This window comes from Thalassophryne amazonica, chromosome 11, assembly GCF_902500255.1.
Source record: "Thalassophryne amazonica chromosome 11, fThaAma1.1, whole genome shotgun sequence".
Lineage (NCBI taxonomy): Eukaryota > Metazoa > Chordata > Actinopteri > Batrachoidiformes > Batrachoididae > Thalassophryne > Thalassophryne amazonica.
The window spans coordinates 27,906,505-27,924,358 of record NC_047113.1 but is presented as its reverse complement, the minus strand read 5'-3'; the positions used below and the strand labels follow the sequence as shown (position 1 = coordinate 27,924,358).

The 17,854-nt window shown below is 45.5% G+C and overlaps 1 protein-coding gene across 3 annotated transcripts in view; it reads right to left on the bottom strand.

Moving 5' to 3' along the window:
* LOC117519800 (serine/threonine-protein phosphatase 2A 55 kDa regulatory subunit B gamma isoform) overlaps positions 1-17,854 on the bottom strand; it is a 77,767-nt gene that overhangs the window by 44,071 nt on the left and 15,842 nt on the right. For all 3 annotated transcript variants that reach the window (XM_034181042.1, XM_034181044.1, XM_034181043.1), the window contains 2 exons: positions 12,321-12,418; positions 9,849-10,014 (listed from right to left, as the gene is read on the bottom strand). In XM_034181042.1, the coding sequence (XP_034036933.1) occupies positions 9,849-10,014; positions 12,321-12,418 (264 nt within the window). The remainder of the gene's footprint in view (positions 1-9,848; positions 10,015-12,320; positions 12,419-17,854) is intronic.

Genomic DNA, 17,854 nt, shown 5'->3' with positions numbered 1-17,854 from the left:
CATCTCCAAAGCGTTCACTTTGGAAATGATCCGGTCGTTTCAGCATGTTGATGCCGATCGGAGCGTGGCTCGCTCTCCACCGTTGTGCGGCCGTCTTTAAACCGGTTGTACCGCTCCTTAATCTGTGTGATGCCCAGAGGATCGTCACCGAAAGCCGTTTGAATAATCCGAATGGTTTCCACCTGGCTGTCGCCCAGTTTGTGGAAAAATTTGATGCAGTCGCACTGCTCCAGTTGTTCCGCCATTTCCTTGCAAAGAAAAAACAACGAGAGACTCCACCGATCCTCACACAAAGGCTGCTTACAAGCAAATGACGCAACCGACAGGCGTGAAAAAATTCATGCATGCGCACGAAGGTTCAAGGTTGGCTCATGCAAGCACACGTGATTCAAATCCATCAGGTTTTTGAAAAAATAAAAAGGTCGGATACTTTTCTAACAGACCTCGTATAGTCCGGAAAATATGGTACATTTCTTAAATTGTAAAACTCAAAAATCTGAAGATTAAAAATACAATTAGAGGTGGAAAAAATTAATAAAAGAGGGTCTACCACTCTCCAAATTATACATCTCAAAAACAGTTCAAGACCCTAAGGATTTAAAAAAAAGGTTTTTGTATACAAGGTTTCTGTAGTATATTTGTTGTGTGGGCCGCTGAAGAGGAGGTACTGCTGGCCCACCACCACTAGAGGGCGCCCTGCCTGGAGTGCGGGCTCCAGGCACCGGAGGGCGCTGCCGCCTTACAGGAGCAGCCAGGATGACAGCTGTCACCCATCACCGGAGACAGCTGATCCCAATCACTACGGAGGTATATCAGCAGGACGGCATCTCCACCTCATTTGCCGAGATATCGTTTCTACCAGAGAGGTAACGTATCAAAGCAAATAGAGTGCATCTTTTGGATTGAGCTAGTTTTTTGGATTACTGTTCCAACGAGAGGTGGAGGTACCTTTCCTGCTGTTCGGAGTCCTGGGTGCATACGCGCCCCCATCTAACTGTTCTTTGCTCCTCGCCAGCAGTACCAGGTCCGACACGCGGAGGCAGTGGCCACCTGGGAGTTCGGGACTTGGCGGCTCCAGTATTCCCGGGGTCCTGTGGCGGAGGAAGCCGTGTGGTTCCGGTCTTACCTTGGAGAGGCGTCTCCTATCTTCGAGCCTGCCCACACGACACTTTTGTGAATTGACTGTTGTCCATTGCTGTGATTGGTTGTATTCGTTGTGCACATTCACAACAGTAAAGCGTTGTTATTTTGACTTACTCCATTGTCCGTTCATTTGCACCCCCTGTTGTGGGTCCGTGTTCCTACACTTTCCCAACAATATTTAATAAATAACAGTAAGTGTTTCACCAGAGATGTTTTCTACTAAGTGCTGAGACAGGTCCTCCATTTTTCAGTCCCCCAGTCATAACAGGATATCTCGGCCAACGTCATGGATCCCGAGGGGCGTCAACCGGCTGTTGAACGGCCAATGGAAGAACAGGACACGCAGGCGTCCGCGGGAGGGGTAATCGGTGAGTTGCAGCGGATCCTCACCGCTTTCACGACTCGGTTGGATTTCATGACCGAGCAGAACGTCCTCCTGAACCGCAGGGTGGAGGCTCTCGCCGCGCAGGTGGAAGCGCGCCCTCCGGGCGCCGCTGCGGCTCTCCCTCCCGTAGATCCTGTGCGTAACGTTGACGTTCCACTGGTTGTTCAACGACCTCTCCCTCCTTCCCCGGAAGCATACATAAGCCCTCCAGAGCCGTACGGAGGCTGTGTGGAGACGTGCGCGGATTTTCTGATGCAGTGTTCGCTCGTCTTCGCACAGCGTCCCGTTATGTACGCGACAGATGCTAGTAAAGTAGCTTATGTCATAAACCTGCTTCGCAGTGAGGCACGCGCTTGGGCTACAGCGCTCTGGGAGCAGAATTCACGGCTCCTTCTGACATACGATGGGTTTGTGAGGGGGCTCAGAACCGTGTTCGATCACCCTAATAGAGCGGAAACCGCTTCAACAGTGCTACTGTCAATGAGACAGGGGCGCCGGAGCGCAGCTGTTTATCAATCAATCAATCAATCAATCAATTTTTTTTTATATAGCGCCAAATCACAACAAACAGTTGCCCCAAGGCGCTTTATATTGTAAGGCAAGGCCATACAATAATGATGTAAAACCCCAACGGTCAAAACGACCCCCTGTGAGCAAGCACTTGGCTACAGTGGGAAGGAAAAACTCCCTTTTAACAGGAAGAAACCCCCAGCAGAACCAGGCTCAGGGAGGGGCAGTCTTCTGCTGGGACTGGTTGGGGCTGAGGGAGAGAACCAGGAAAAAGACATGCTGTGGAGGGGAGCAGAGATCGATCACTAATGATTAAATGCAGAGTGGTGCATACAGAGCAAAAAGAGAAAGAAACAGTGCATCATGGGAACCCCCCAGCAGTCTACGTCTATAGCAGCATAACTAAGGGATGGTTCAGGGTCACCTGATCCAGCCCTAACTATAAGCTTTAGCAAAAAGGAAAGTTTTAAGCCTAATCTTAAAAGTAGAGAGGGTGTCTGTCTCCCTGATCTGAATTGGGAGCTGGTTCCACAGGAGAGGAGCCTGAAAGCTGAAGGCTCTGCCTCCCATTCTACTCTTACAAACCCTAGGAACTACAAGTAAGCCTGCAGTCTGAGAGCGAAGCGCTCTATTGGGGTGATATGGTACTACGAGGTCCCTAAGATAAGATGGGACCTGATTATTCAAAACCTTATAAGTAAGAAGAATAATTTTAAATTCTATTCTAGAATTAACAGGAAGCCAATGAAGAGAGGCCAATATGGGTGAGATATGCTCTCTCCTTCTAGTCCCCGTCAGCACTCTAGCTGCAGCATTTTGAATTAACTGAAGGCTTTTTAGGGAACTTTTAGGACAACCTGATAATAATGAATTACAATAGTCCAGCCTAGAGGAAATAAATGCATGAATTAGTTTTTCAGCATCACTCTGAGACAAGACCTTTCTGATTTTAGAGATATTGCGTAAATGCAAAAAAGCAGTCCTACATATTTGTTTAATATGCGCTTTGAATGACATATCCTGATCAAAAATGACTCCAAGATTTCTCACAGTATTACTAGAGGTCAGGGTAATGCCATCCAGAGTAAGGATCTGGTTAGACACCATGTTTCTAAGATTTGTGGGGCCAAGTACAATAACTTCAGTTTTATCTGAGTTTAAAAGCAGGAAATTAGAGGTCATCCATGTCTTTATGTCTGTAAGACAATCCTGCAGTTTAGCTAATTGGTGTGTGTCGTCTGGCTTCATGGATAGATAAAGCTGGGTATCATCTGCGTAACAATGAAAATTTAAGCAATACCGTCTAATAATACTGCCTAAGGGAAGCATATATAAAGTGAATAAAATTGGTCCTAGCACAGAACCTTGTGGAACTCCATAATTAACTTTAGTCTGTGAAGAAGATTCCCCATTTACATGAACAAATTGTAATCTATTAGACAAATATGATTCAAACCACCGCAGCGCAGTGCCTTTAATACCTATGGCATGCTCTAATCTCTGTAATAAAATTTTATGGTCAACAGTATCAAAAGCAGCACTGAGGTCTAACAGAACAAGCACAGAGATGAGTCCACTGTCCGAGGCCATAAGAAGATCATTTGTAACCTTCACTAATGCTGTTTCTGTACTATGATGAATTCTAAAACCTGACTGAAACTCTTCAAATAGACCATTCCTCTGCAGATGATCAGTTAGCTGTTTTACAACTACCCTTTCAAGAATTTTTGAGAGAAAAGGAAGGTTGGAGATTGGCCTATAATTAGCTAAGATAGCTGGGTCAAGTGATGGCTTTTTAAGTAATGGTTTAATTACTGCCACCTTAAAAGCCTGTGGTAGATAGCCAACTAACAAAGATAGATTGATCATATTTAAGATCGAAGCATTAAATAATGGTAGGGCTTCCTTGAGCAGCCTGGTAGGAATGGGGTCTAATAAACATGTTGATGGTTTGGATGAAGTAACTAATGAAAATAACTCAGACAGAACAATCGGAGAGAAAGAGTCTAACCAAATACCGGCATCACTGAAAGCAGCCAAAGATAACGATACGTCTTTGGGATGGTTATGAGTAATTTTTTCTCTAATAGTTAAAATTTTGTTAGCAAAGAAAGTCATGAACTCATTACTAGTTAAAGTTAATGGAATACTCAGCTCAATAGAGCTCTGACTCTTTGTCAGCCTGGCTACAGTGCTGAAAAGAAACCTGGGGTTGTTCTTACTTTCTTCAATTAGTGATGAGTAGAAAGATGTCCTAGCTTTACGGAGGGCTTTTTTATAGAGCAACAGACTCTTTTTCCAGGCTAAGTGAAGATCTTCTAAATTAGTGAGACGCCATTTCCTCTCCAACTTACGGGTTATCTGCTTTAAGCTACGAGTTTGAGAGTTATACCATGGAGTCAGACACTTCTGATTTAAAGCTCTCTTTTTCAGAGGAGCTACAGCATCCAAAGCTGTCTTCAATGAGGATGTAAAACTATTGACGAGATACTCTATCTCCCTTACAGAGTTTAGGTAGCTACTCTGCACTGTGTTGTTATATGGCATTAGAGAACATAAAGAAGGAATCATATCCTTAAACGTAGTTACAGCGCTTTCTGAAAGACTTCTAGTGTAATGAAACTTATTCCCTACTGCTGGGTAGTCCATCAGAGTAAATGTAAATGTTATTAAAAAATGATCAGACAGAAGGGAGTTTTCAGGGAATACTGTTAAGTCTTCTATTTCCATACCATAAGTCAGAACAAGATCTAAGATATGATTAAAGTGGTGGGTGGACTCATTTACTTTTTGAGCAAAGCCAATAGAGAATTTATGCAGCCAATTTATGCAGTCGACTTCCGCATCGCGGCTGCGAGATCCGGCTGGAATAACGCTGCCCTCCGCGCCGCCTTTGTAAACGGACTGTCTTTGGTTCTCAAGGAGCACCTGGTGGCTAAGGACGAACCGCGGGATTTAGACGGGCTTATCGATCTTGTCATACGGTTGGACAACCGGTTAGAAGAACGTCGACGGGAACGAGACGAAGGGCGTGGCCGGGCACGCGCTGTCCCTCTCCCTTCCGGTTCCGACCGCGCTCCGCCTTCCCCACGCTCCACGGCCCCTGCGCTCCGTGGGGCCACAGCTCCCCCTACTGACGAAGCTATGGACACAAGTAGGGCAACATTTAGGGCACCAGCTGCACAGAGGAGACGGGCCCATGGAGCTTGTTTTGTTTGTGGTGCACTAGAGCACCATGTGAGAGACTGCCCCGAGCGGTTACAACACCAACGCCCGCCCCTAGAGACTGGGCTAGGGGTGGGCCGAGACATTCACGTGGGACACACCCACATTGCTACACGACTCCCAGTCACGATCCTGTATGAGGATTTAACCCTGAAGGCCCCAGCACTGGTGGACACGGGCTCTGAGGGGAATCTGTTGGACTGCAGATGGGCCAGGGAGATAGGGCTCCCTCTGGTGGCGCTTACCTCGCCTGTGCAGGTTCGAGCACTAGATGGCTCCCTGCTCCCTCCGATCACACATAAGACACCACCTGTAACGCTGGTGGTGTCAGGAAACCACCGGGAGGTGATCGAGTTTTTTGTGACTCAGGCCACTTCCCGTGTGGTTTTAGGCTTTCCCTGGATGTTGAAGCACAATCCCCGGATTGATTGGCCGTCCGGGGTAGTGGTTCAGTGGAGCAAGACCTGCCATCGGGTGTGTCTAGGTTCCTCGGTTCCTCCCGACTCCCAAGCTAAGGAGGAGGTCAGAGTCCCGCCCAATCTGGGGACGGTGCCGGTGGAGTACCACGACCTTGTCGACGTGTTCAGCAAGGACCTGGCGTTCACACTCCCCCCCCACCGTCCGTACGATTGTGCCATCGATTTGGTTCCAGGCAGTGGGTTCCCGTCCAGTAGACTGTACAACCTTTCACGGCCTGAGCGCGAATCAATGGAGACCTACATCCGGGACTCGTTAGCTGCCGGGTTGATCCGAAATTCCACCTCCCCGATGGGCGCAGGTTTCTTTTTCGTGGGTAAAAAAGATGGCGGACTTCGTCCATGCATCGATTATAGGGGGCTGAACGAAATCACGGTTCGCAACCGATACCCGTTACCCCTGTTGGATTCGGTGTTCACGCCCCTGCATGGAGCCAAGATTTTTACCAAGCTTGATCTTAGAAACGCGTATCATCTGGTTCAGGTCCGGAAGGGAGACGAGTGGAAGACGGCATTCAACACCCCCTTAGGTCACTTTGAGTACCTGGTCATGCCGTTCGGCCTCACAAACGGCCCCGCAACGTTCCAAGCCTTGGTTAACGACGTATTGCGGGACTTCCTGCACCGGTTCGTCTTCGTATATCTAGACGATATACTCATCTTTTCTCCGGATCCTGAGACTCATGTCCGGCATGTACGTCAGGTCCTGCAGCGGTTGTTAGAGAACCGGCTGTTTGTGAAGGGCGAGAAGTGTGAGTTCCACCGCACTTCTTTGTCCTTCCTGGGGTTCATCATCTCCTCCAACTCCGTCGCTCCTGATCCGGCCAAGGTTGCGGCGGTGAGAGACTGGCCCCAACCAACAAGCCGTAGGAAGTTGCAACAGTTCCTAGGCATTGCTAATTTCTACAGGAGGTTCATTAAGGGCTACAGTCAGGTAGTTAGCCCCCTGACAGCCCTGACCTCACCAAAAGTTCCCTTCACCTGGTCGGATCGGTGCGATGCCGCGTTTAAGGAGTTGAAACGGCGCTTCTCGTCTGCACCCGTTCTGGTGCAGCCCGATCCTAGTCGCCAGTTAGTGGTTGAAGTGGACGCCTCGGACTCAGGGATAGGAGCCGTGCTGTCCCAGAGCGGGAAGACCGATAAGGTCCTTCACCCGTGTGCCTATTTTTCCCGCAGGTTGACCCCAGCCGAACGGAACTATGACGTCGGCAATCGAGAGCTCCTTGCGGTGAAAGAGGCTCTTGAGGAGTGGAGACATCTGTGCCATTCACGGTTTTCACTGACCACCGGAACCTGGAGTATATCAGGACCGCCAAGCGACTGAACCCCAGGCAAGCCCGCTGGTCACTGTTCTTCGGCCGTTTTGACTTCCGGATCACCTACCGTCCCGGGACCAAAAACCAAAGATCGGATGCCTTGTCCCGGGTACACGAAGATGAGGTCAAAACGGAGCCGTCGGATCCCCCGGAACCCATCATCCCGGAGTCCGCTATCGTGGCCGCCCTCACCTGGGACGTGGAGAAGACCGTCCGGGAGGCCCTGACACGAGACCCGGACCCCGGAACCGGACCGAAGAACAAACTCTACGTCCCACCAGAAGCCAGGGCTGCAGTTCTGGACTTCTGTCACGGTTCTAAGCTCTCCTGTCACCCTGGGGTGCGAAGAACCGTGGCAGTCGTCCGGCAGCGCTTCTGGTGGGCGTCCCTGGAGGCCGACGTCCGGGGTTACATCCAGGCCTGTACCACCTGTGCCAGGGGCAAGGCGGATCACCGTAAGACACCGGGATTGCTACAGCCGCTGCCCGTGCCTCATCGCCCCTGGTCCCACATCGACCTGGATTTTGTCACGGGTCTCCCGCCGTCCCAGGGAAACACCGTCGTCCTCACGATAGTAGTAGATAGCTCCCAACGGCCCAGGAGACAGCGGACCTCCTAGTCCACCACGTCGTCCGTCTGCATGGGATACCATCAGACATCGTCTCCGATCGCGGTCCCCAGTTCTCCTCGCAGGTTTGGAGGAGCTTTTGCCGGGAACTGGGGGCCACGGTCAGTCTCTCGTCCGGGTACCACCCCCAGACCAACGGACAAGCAGAACGGGCAAACCAGGAGATGGAGCAAACCTTGCGCTGTGTGACAGCCACGCACCCGACGGCCTGGAGTACCCACCTGGCCTGGATCGAGTACGCGCACAACAGTCAAGTGTCGTCCGCCACCGGCCTCTCCCCCTTTGAGGTGTGTTTGGGGTATCAACCCCCGTTGTTTCCGGTGGTTGAGGGGGAGGTCGGTGTGCCCTCGGTCCAGGCCCACCTACGGAAGTGCCGTCGGGTGTGGCGTGCCGCCCGTTCTGCTTTGTTGAAGGCCCGGACGAGGGCGAAGAACCATGCAGACCGGCGGCGGGCCCCGGCTCCCACGTATCGTCCAAGGCAGGAGGTCTGGTTGTCCACCAAAGACATTCCCCTTCAAGTGGACTCCCCGAAACTGCAAGAACGATACATCGGCCCCTACAAAATACTCAAGGTCATCAATCCCGCCGCAGTGAGGCTCCGGCTTCCGGCCTCACTGCGGATTCACCCGGTATTCCATGTGTCAAGGATTAAACCCCATCACACCTCACCCCTCTGCACTCCGGGTCCGGCGCCACCTCCTGCCCGGATCATCGACGGAGAGCCGGCTTGGACCATGCGCCGGCTCCTCGACGTCCGACGAATGGGTCGGGGTTTTCAGTATCTGGTGGACTGGGAGGGGTACGGCCCCGAAGAACGCTCCTGGGTGAAGAAGGGCTTCATCCTGGACCCGGCCCTCCTGGCCGACTTCTACCGTCGCCACCCTGACAAACCCGGTCGTGCGCCAGGAGGCGCCCGTTGAGGGGGGGGTCCTGTTGTGTGGGCCGCTGAAGAGGAGGTACTGCTGGCCCACCACCACTAGAGGGCGCCCTGCCTGGAGTGCGGGCTCCAGGCACCGGAGGGCGCTGCCGCCTTACAGGAGCAGCCAGGATGACAGCTGTCACCCATCACCGGAGACAGCTGATCCCAATCACTACGGAGGTATATCAGCAGGACGGCATCTCCACCTCATTTGCCGAGATATCGTTTCTACCAGAGAGGTAACGTATCAAAGCAAATAGAGTGCATCTTTTGGATTGAGCTAGTTTTTTGGATTACTGTTCCAACGAGAGGTGGAGGTACCTTTCCTGCTGTTCGGAGTCCTGGGTGCATACGCGCCCCCATCTAACTGTTCTTTGCTCCTCGCCAGCAGTACCAGGTCCGACACGCGGAGGCAGTGGCCACCTGGGAGTTCGGGACTTGGCGGCTCCAGTATTCCCGGGGTCCTGTGGCGGAGGAAGCCGTGTGGTTCCGGTCTTACCTTGGAGAGGCGTCTCCTATCTTCGAGCCTGCCCACACGACACTTTTGTGAATTGACTGTTGTCCATTGCTGTGATTGGTTGTATTCGTTGTGCACATTCACAACAGTAAAGCGTTGTTATTTTGACTTACTCCATTGTCCGTTCATTTGCACCCCCTGTTGTGGGTCCGTGTTCCTACACTTTCCCAACAATATTTAATAAATAACAGTAAGTGTTTCACCAGAGATGTTTTCTACTAAGTGCTGAGACAGGTCCTCCATTTTTCAGTCCCCCAGTCATAAAAAATACATGACTTACTGGACATAAATCAGTAGTTGTGCACTCAGAGCACATCTATAGGTCTTCCAATATAATCATGATGTGGCCCCTCGTGCACAGCAAATAAGCATCAGATATGAAGCAAAGTGCTGGGTGCACACTGGAACATTTTCTTTGGCCAAAGGAATATCTGCTTTCTGACTTAATGATCTGTGGTGTCAAACCCAACAATCACAATCAGAAATTTGTTCTGACATACACGTATTAAAGTCGAGAACACTGAGAACTCAGATGTCAGAGTGTAACATCATCCTCCACTTTCAAAGAAACTGCAGAAAATTAATTGTTTTTATCCTCGATCCTTTCACACAGGTCTCCTTTAGCAAATCTGGAATATTAACACTTTGGCAAAGACAAATATTTGACTGTTCAGGTCTAATTTGTCAGAAAAAACATCAAGTAAAAGTGCCAAAGCAGTGGTCTCTCACCATTGGTTGAGAGGAGAAAGTGGGCGGCGTTCTGCTGAGGCAGCCATCGGATCTTATTGATCTTCTCCTCGATCTCCAGACTCTTAAGGTAGTCGAACTCGGGCTCGTGGCTTTGGAAGGTGCTGTAGACATTATACTCTCCCTGGGAGAACGGGTCATTCTTGCTCTGTGGTGAAAAAAGAAGGGATGAGTGAATGAACAATGACACGCACAAACACTGCACAGACCCTGTGCAACCACGAATGCGCACACTGTTAACTCCCTACACGCAAATCTGCTGCAAATTCTGAATTATCTGCAAAACATGAATTGCAAAATGTGAATATGTCACGAAACGTGAACGTACATTTCACAAAACGTGAATTTCTTCTCACTATAAAATAATTTTTGATCATTAATGGAGCAAAACACAAGAACAAGATAGAAAATGCACACATTTTCCAAAATACATTAAATTAATCAAAAACTCATGCATTTCTTTGTTGATTTTATGATTTATTCTGCCTTGCTAAAGCCACACCTGAGTAAGAGAAACATGCATGTGGAGTAGACATACACACATTGGGCATATTTATCTATTTGCGATGTGTGGAACGCTTAGAATCGTAACTGACAATAAAGCAGGAGAAATATTTACGTATTATAATTTAATATATTTTATCAGAAATGTATCAAATGCCTAGTCGTAAAGATCTAGTGAATATCTACGTATGTATGTACGTATGTGTATTTAAATCAGAGATCGCTCTGAAAAAGAAAAAAAAAATTCAAGAGTCAGCTGTTTGTCCCCAAAATGACAAAATAACATTTACAAAGTAATATCACAGAAAAATCGAAACTATGAAACGCTATGATATCATGCACCATTCTTTCAGTAGACAATTCAAATTAAATTTTAATTCAATTCAATCATTTTTTTCAAATTCACACAAAATGACAGTAAAAAAATTAATATGATTATAAATGCCTGGTGATTCTGAGAGGAATAGTCTTAAACAGAGCTTATAAATGACAACACCTAAAACAAACAAAAAAAAAAATCACGTTATGTTATTTTATTTAAGTCATGTTGGGATGGTGATGGTCTCTCGTGGTTAAAGCTTTGGGTTTCAGACCAGAGATTCCTGGGTTCAAAACCTGAAAATCACTAAGGGCCCTTGGGCAAGGACCTTAATCTCCTAGTTGCTCCCGGTGTGTAGTGAGCATCTTGCTTGGCAGCATACACATGCAACGTATGAATGTGTATGGGTGAATGCAAGGCATCATTGTAAAGCATTTTGAGCGTCTGATGCAAATGAAAAAAAGCACTATATAAATGCAGTCCATTTGTTATATACACTACACAATGATGATAATAATAACAATTATATGGGTGTACAGTAATGTTGTGAGTGTGATTTTTTTTTTCTAAAACATACGTATATTAGCTGTACATGTAACAATCCATAGGCCTTTTGTCTGTACCTAATGATTCGGATAAATACCAAATCGACAGTTATATTATTTAAATACACAATCATATCAATGGCGTTAGGCATTATATTTATGAATTATATTGAGTGTGTCACTCACTAAGTTGTTATAAAGCATTTATAAGAGCTGTCATGTAATAATTGACTTTACTTATAATGTTCTATCAACATTCAGATAGATTAGAATTTTTCTATTTGACTGTAAAACAAAGATGCACACTTCAGCCTATTACCTATGAATATATAATTAATACACGATAATTTCTGCTAAAATGTTTGACTTATGAACATTTTAGTTGCTTCAAAACATTGCTGATTAGTTTTTAAAGAATATAAATTTCACATTAAACTAATATAACGCACATTTCAACATAATAATTATATTTTATATAAAAAAGTAATTATATTTTGTGCAGCTATTGCTTGGAATGATATATCACATAGTGAATTTTAGCCCTCCAATACGTTGTGATATATGGCGTATGCATGTGACCATGCAATATGAATAGTATGACTGAGAGAAAATTATTATATTTTGCAAATGTATTCCATTTCTTTTCATGAAAACATTTAAAAATGTACATACAATAATACAGCATACAGCAGTATACAGGTAATGTGAATGTACAGCTAATGATCTGTGATATGTGCAGTTAATAAAACATAGGCCAAACTGTAAATGTGCGCATATAGCTCATGGAAATTAAGATCGACGTTGACGAGATAGGGTTTGACACGTAAACTACTTAAACCGAAAGAAAATATATACCATGAATGACAATCACGTTTTGTGATATTTTATTCATAGTTTGCAGCAAAATTATGAACAGTTTGCGGATATTTACGATTTGCAGCGGATCCATGTTTTGGGGGTCAACATGCTCTGAAGCAGCTACGTATCTTTCAGTGCGGACTGTAGCTGCAGAGACACTGTGTGTGTGTGTGTGTGTGTGTGCAGTGGTGCGTTTACATGAAGGTAAGGACATGGGAATTTACCAACCTCAGGTTCCCTCTGAAAGATGACCACTCGGCCGCCCTTGTCCCCCGTTGCCAGGAGCTCGCCTGTGTGGTTAAACTCAACAGTGGAGATGATATCGGCTGGAATGGCAGAGAAAGTAAGAGAATAGCTTTTAACTTTCTGTTTATCTGCAGCTGAAGGATCTCAGTGAATCCAATGCTGATGCTTAGATCAAATTAGGTAAATTAATCAACATGTAATATTTACTTATGAATGCAAATATTCAGCAATTCTGAGCTACTTTTAAAACACAGTGCCATAGACTGCTGTAGTATGAAGCTTGATGGGGCTGTAGCCCCCCTGCCCCCACCCCACGAATTTCAATACTTCCACCATAACTTAACCAGAAAATTGACATTTGCCAATAAATTAATCACACAAAAAGTTAGAAAAAAGTGCTTTGGCTTAAAAAAAAAAAAAGGAACCTTTCTGTGGGGTTGAGTGTATTTGTGACCATGTTATTACTTTAATAATATAGTATAAAGCAGTCAGAAACACTTGTTAGTGTGATTTGATACATTTCTGTGCATTAACACTCTTTCACTCTCTCTTTCTCCTGTGTTTGCTCCTTGCTCGATTGTCTTTCTCACTCTGTAAATTTCTGAGTGTAAACTTGCTCACAGTTCCTGTTCGCTGCTTACGTAACTCAGCGATCTCCCTCGCATTCTTTTTCTGCTTTGGCTAAATTCATACAAAGCTCTTTTTGTGGGCTTGTGTGGAGGTCTGTCCATGTTGCTTGAGTTTAAGAACATACCTGCTCTTAAAAACAAAACATAAAACAATCGGAAAAACAGTTTATTTCTCAGATTTAGTACATTTCTGCACAGAATTTCTTACTGACGAGCACAGCTGCAATTAATCCATCACTGCCTGAGAATCTGTTAGTGATCCAGCAGGTGGAAAGAGGAGTTTATGGGATATTACACAGTCAAAACAAAACTGCTTTTTCAAATAATCTGGTGCATCAAAGCTCACCAGATGTGAAACATCTTGTCCTTCCTATATTCCTTTTGACAGTAACAAGATGAGAGCACTTGTTGTTTTTGACCCATCGAGTTCCCATTGACTCATTAGACATTTAATTTTATACCATGGGCGCAATTTAGTGGGGGATAGGGGGGACATGCCCCCCCCACCTTTTCAACCAGGGGGTACCGAATACGGTATGTCCCCCCCACCTTCTGACACATATGTGTGTACTTGAAACATGCTATGCCAGTCTTATGTGCAAACCATGTCAGAATAATATCTTTGTTTCTGCAAGTTTGTATTTTTAGCAGCATTGACTTGTTTACAACACCTGTTTCTTGTTTGTCACAATTGGAATTTTCTGGGACTGCATTTGCCCAGATTTGAAACCAAAAAGCCTCTAGGGACTAGTGTCTACACATAAGTATCAATGGACCATATGCTAATTTACTAAATTCTGAAAGTTAGAAAAGGAAATCAGAAAAACTATCTGGTACCTCAGAAAGCCCATCTGCAATTATTGCTTGATCTCCAAAATCAGTCTATGTAAGCAAAATTATGTTCAGTATGAGTGTTGTCATTAGTGCCACTTCAAAAATTAAATTCATGAAAAGTAATTTATCCTAAACTTATGATCTGTTGTTTTTTCAAACTTATGCAAAAACAAATCTTGAGAAAAAAAATACAGTATGCGATAGTTAATAATTATTAAGAGCCTGTTCTTTCATATTTATGAATACATTTTACCACACTGCAGTTGTTTTTTTAATGAAAACAACCTATAATTCTTCATGTGGTGATACCTTATTTACACCAGGATGTTAATAAAATCAATGCTAGCTATTCTCAGAATAAAGTACTTATATCCCCAGTTTCAAATTGCATAAGTCAAATGGTGTCCACGTTATGGTCTTCTCAAAACATTAAAATTACTGTTCTGGATGCTCAGAATGCATCTGAACTTATCTAGACACTGTTGGCTTCTGGGGGCCTAAAGCGGCCCGCAGACTCCCAGCCTATGGGCTTCAGCCCTGCGAGCCTTGCACTTTGTCCCCCCCAATTTCTAGTTCTAAATTGTGGCCTTGTTTTATACGGTACTAAAATGTAACATAAGTAATATACAAAAATGGAACATTTTATGGAAACGTGTTCATATGTTGTATTGTTAGTGAAGCTGCCTTTTGCTGTTTTCCCAAACTTTACAAATCTGCATTTGTACCATGTCAGACATATAACTGTTATCTGCTATTCATTGTGTGTTCTATGTGCATATGAATTAAGAACAATAATGTAGTAGGCATGCTAAATTTTACTTTAATGTGTACATTTACCACAAATTCTTTTACCCCACCACCCCTAAATAATCCTGCACCCATCTTGCCCGACCGAGACAAAAATCACCACGGGACAAAGATGCATTGCACAACGTATCAGCCTTGTGTGTACTTCAAACATTTTTAATACATTTTTTTGCATATTGGTGACTGATTCACACTGGTGTCACACACACTTTGACTAACTGATGACCCAAATCTCAATATGAAGAGGAAGAACATTATTAATCCATATTTGCTGACACAGTAGTCGGCGTGCATCACACGACAGAATAAGATACTGTGACAAAGGAAGCATGAATCTGGTTTAACGCTGCATGTAATCTCCTCGCCGTCATTCTGCACACTTATCCTCCTTTTGCTTCTCTCCTGTACTGCACATTATCGTTATCATGGTAACACACAAATGTGCTTACAACCTCCACGCCTTAAATGTCACAGTCATGATATCATGATTTAAAAAAACAAAACAGTGGTAACAACAACAATTTAATTTTCATTAAAGTGACATGACAGTTTCCATCGCCATCTAGCGACAGAGTTTCAAATTGCAAGCGATCAAATGCCCTGTAATTGTGTTCTCAAAAAGTTTACAGGTCGGGTCATGCGTGAAGATCTGCATCTTTACATCAGCGTCCCTGTACAGCGGCACTAGCAAGGTTTGTGCAGCTAACAACACGGGCTGGCACGTTACTCCTGCAGCCCACTTTAGCGCAGTGTTTATAACAGACATTAGGATTAGCAGCGACTAGCTTGCTAACGTGTGTTTTAGCCTTCAATAATTTCAGCTTTGCAGATGTCTCTGAACTTCTGTGAAAGCTAGGCCGCGGAATCAACATTGGCTAGCTCACTAACACAAACGTTTCAGAGGCAGAAAGCGTTTACAGTCAGCAATACAACTGTTCAGCCCTCTAGTCTACACTGTGCTAGTATGCGTTACTATAAGGTTGTGGGACTTGGATACTAATTAGTAACCTAAGGCAACATCTGGATGTTTTGGTACCCGATATCTTTGGAGGATTCTTGAGTACTGCTGAGATGTCTTTCTGCCAAATGAGTGGTTCCTCAGAGAGACTCACGTGAGGCTTATCACTTACATTGTAAGGGAGCCTCAGCTAGAAAATACTGGCCATGTCATCCATTTCTCTGTGCACGATCCAGCACGCAGGTGCTTTAGTGTTGAGGAACCCTAATGGCTGGAGAAGGCCAAGGGGATACCCACGTTTCACCTAGCTATGGCAGATACGTAGATGGTTACTTTCAAGAGGCCAGTGTCACAGACTGAATGGTCCCCCCTAAATATCAGTCCCCCTGCCTTCACTGCGCATGTGTCATTTCAGAGCCTCGTTTCTGCTTAAAACTGCACTCCAGTCATCATCTATCTCAGAGACAGATCTCTGAAGCTTTTGTACAACAATTATTTCCACATAAATTCAGCACTATTTCATAATAAAAGATGGGGGAGTGATCAGAGCGCGTCAGCAGAATGTCTGAGTCTGACTCTGAGTCTGAGTCTCTACACCCAAACTGATCAAAGGGAATAATGTGGTTATTAACCATCAGATGACAAAGTAAAACCTCTTAAATCATTCTAAAGTCAGTTTTAAGCAGAATCAAAGTGATAATCAGTGAATCGCTGCTGGAGCTCCTAAATGACACATATGCAGGTGAAGGCAGGGGGACCAATTTTGTAGAGGGGACCGTTCAGTTTGTGACAAAGGGATGAACCAGTTATCTGTCTGGACGGTTGCCATCCAGCACCTTAAGGCGGTTTCATGGATGCAATGACACGCAATAGCAGCGCATGATCCCAGACTAGACCCGCGTAAGCACACAGACAGGCAGCGTGAGCAGGAATCAAACCCGCACAGGAAATTTTGCAGAGTAAAATATACTGGCAGGACTACATTTGATGGGGTAGGAAATGGAACACCAACTCCTACCCCACTAATGTACCTGCTCAGTGGGGTGGTCTTCAAATGAATCAAACCTCCACTGGTTTGTGCTGGATTTGACTCACAGGTGGTACCATCAGTTTTCTCACCAACAGCAGCATTTAAGCTAACATTCTCGAAGATGACTGAATAGCTAAAAGCTCAAACATGCTTCACACAAGTGGACCAAACAATGCCTTCAAAAATACCACCTCTGAAAATCAAAGTACCTTCTAACTCTGGGTAACACTTTTGTCCACTGAGATTAGTTGTGATTTGAAGAGCAATAGGCGATGAATCGAATGAAATGGGAGCGTGGTGGTGGGCCGTGTATTTATTGAGTGCTTAAGTGATTGAAACCTGTAACCTTGACTAATTTGTGGTGGCCTTGAAAGAAGGATTTCCCGATGAAAGGAGATGGGGACTCCTCTTTCACCCTGCTCCCCGCTCACCTCCTGTGACTTCTCTACTCTTTTGAACATCTTTCTACTCGCTGCACAGACAACAATCGCTCTAATGCACAAGCTGATTTAGGTTTCGTTTGCCCCATTTCCTCCTTAATGCACTCTTTATTTTCCTCATGCACTCTGTCTGTAGCATTCCCTCCCTCCCTCATGGCTTTCTGCTCCTGGCTGTATGCTACAATGAACACCGTGGTGCCGCTGGTGGAAGAATGGGGAATGACAGAAAAAAAAAGGGGGGGGGTCCTCTTGTGAACATGGGTTGTCATGGTAACAGGCTAAGCCAACCAGTAGCAACAGTACTCACAACAGCTTACCGTATATGGCAGTCTAGAAAAGGAGGAAGTGAGATCCATCACTCCCACGAAGAGGGAGCCTGGAAAAAATTATTATGTGTCTTAACGCTGCACCTACAGGTTCTGCTGAAGGAGCTAAAGACATCGCTTACACACAGACCCGTGCATGTGCAGCTCACATTGCACTTGACGCATGAACTCCACTGTGTGATGATGCACAGAATTTGTGCATCTTCAACTGTCAAACACTTAGAGCAAACTGTGCTCCACCCCGCCAACTAGGCACAGCGAAAGAGCTATGGTAAGCAAAACCACATGCGTCGTGCACAATATCGCTGAATAAAGCTCTCCTCTCTCTCATCCTCTACATCTTTTTTGCATTTCTTCCTCGCACGAACACTGACACATCTCCCACCCATCTGTCTTGCTGTATTGGAAGAGCAGCACAGAAATCCAAACCACAGAGAACACAAACAACCGCGGCAGAAACAGGCGTCATTAGTGCTCTGGGTTTTCTCCAAA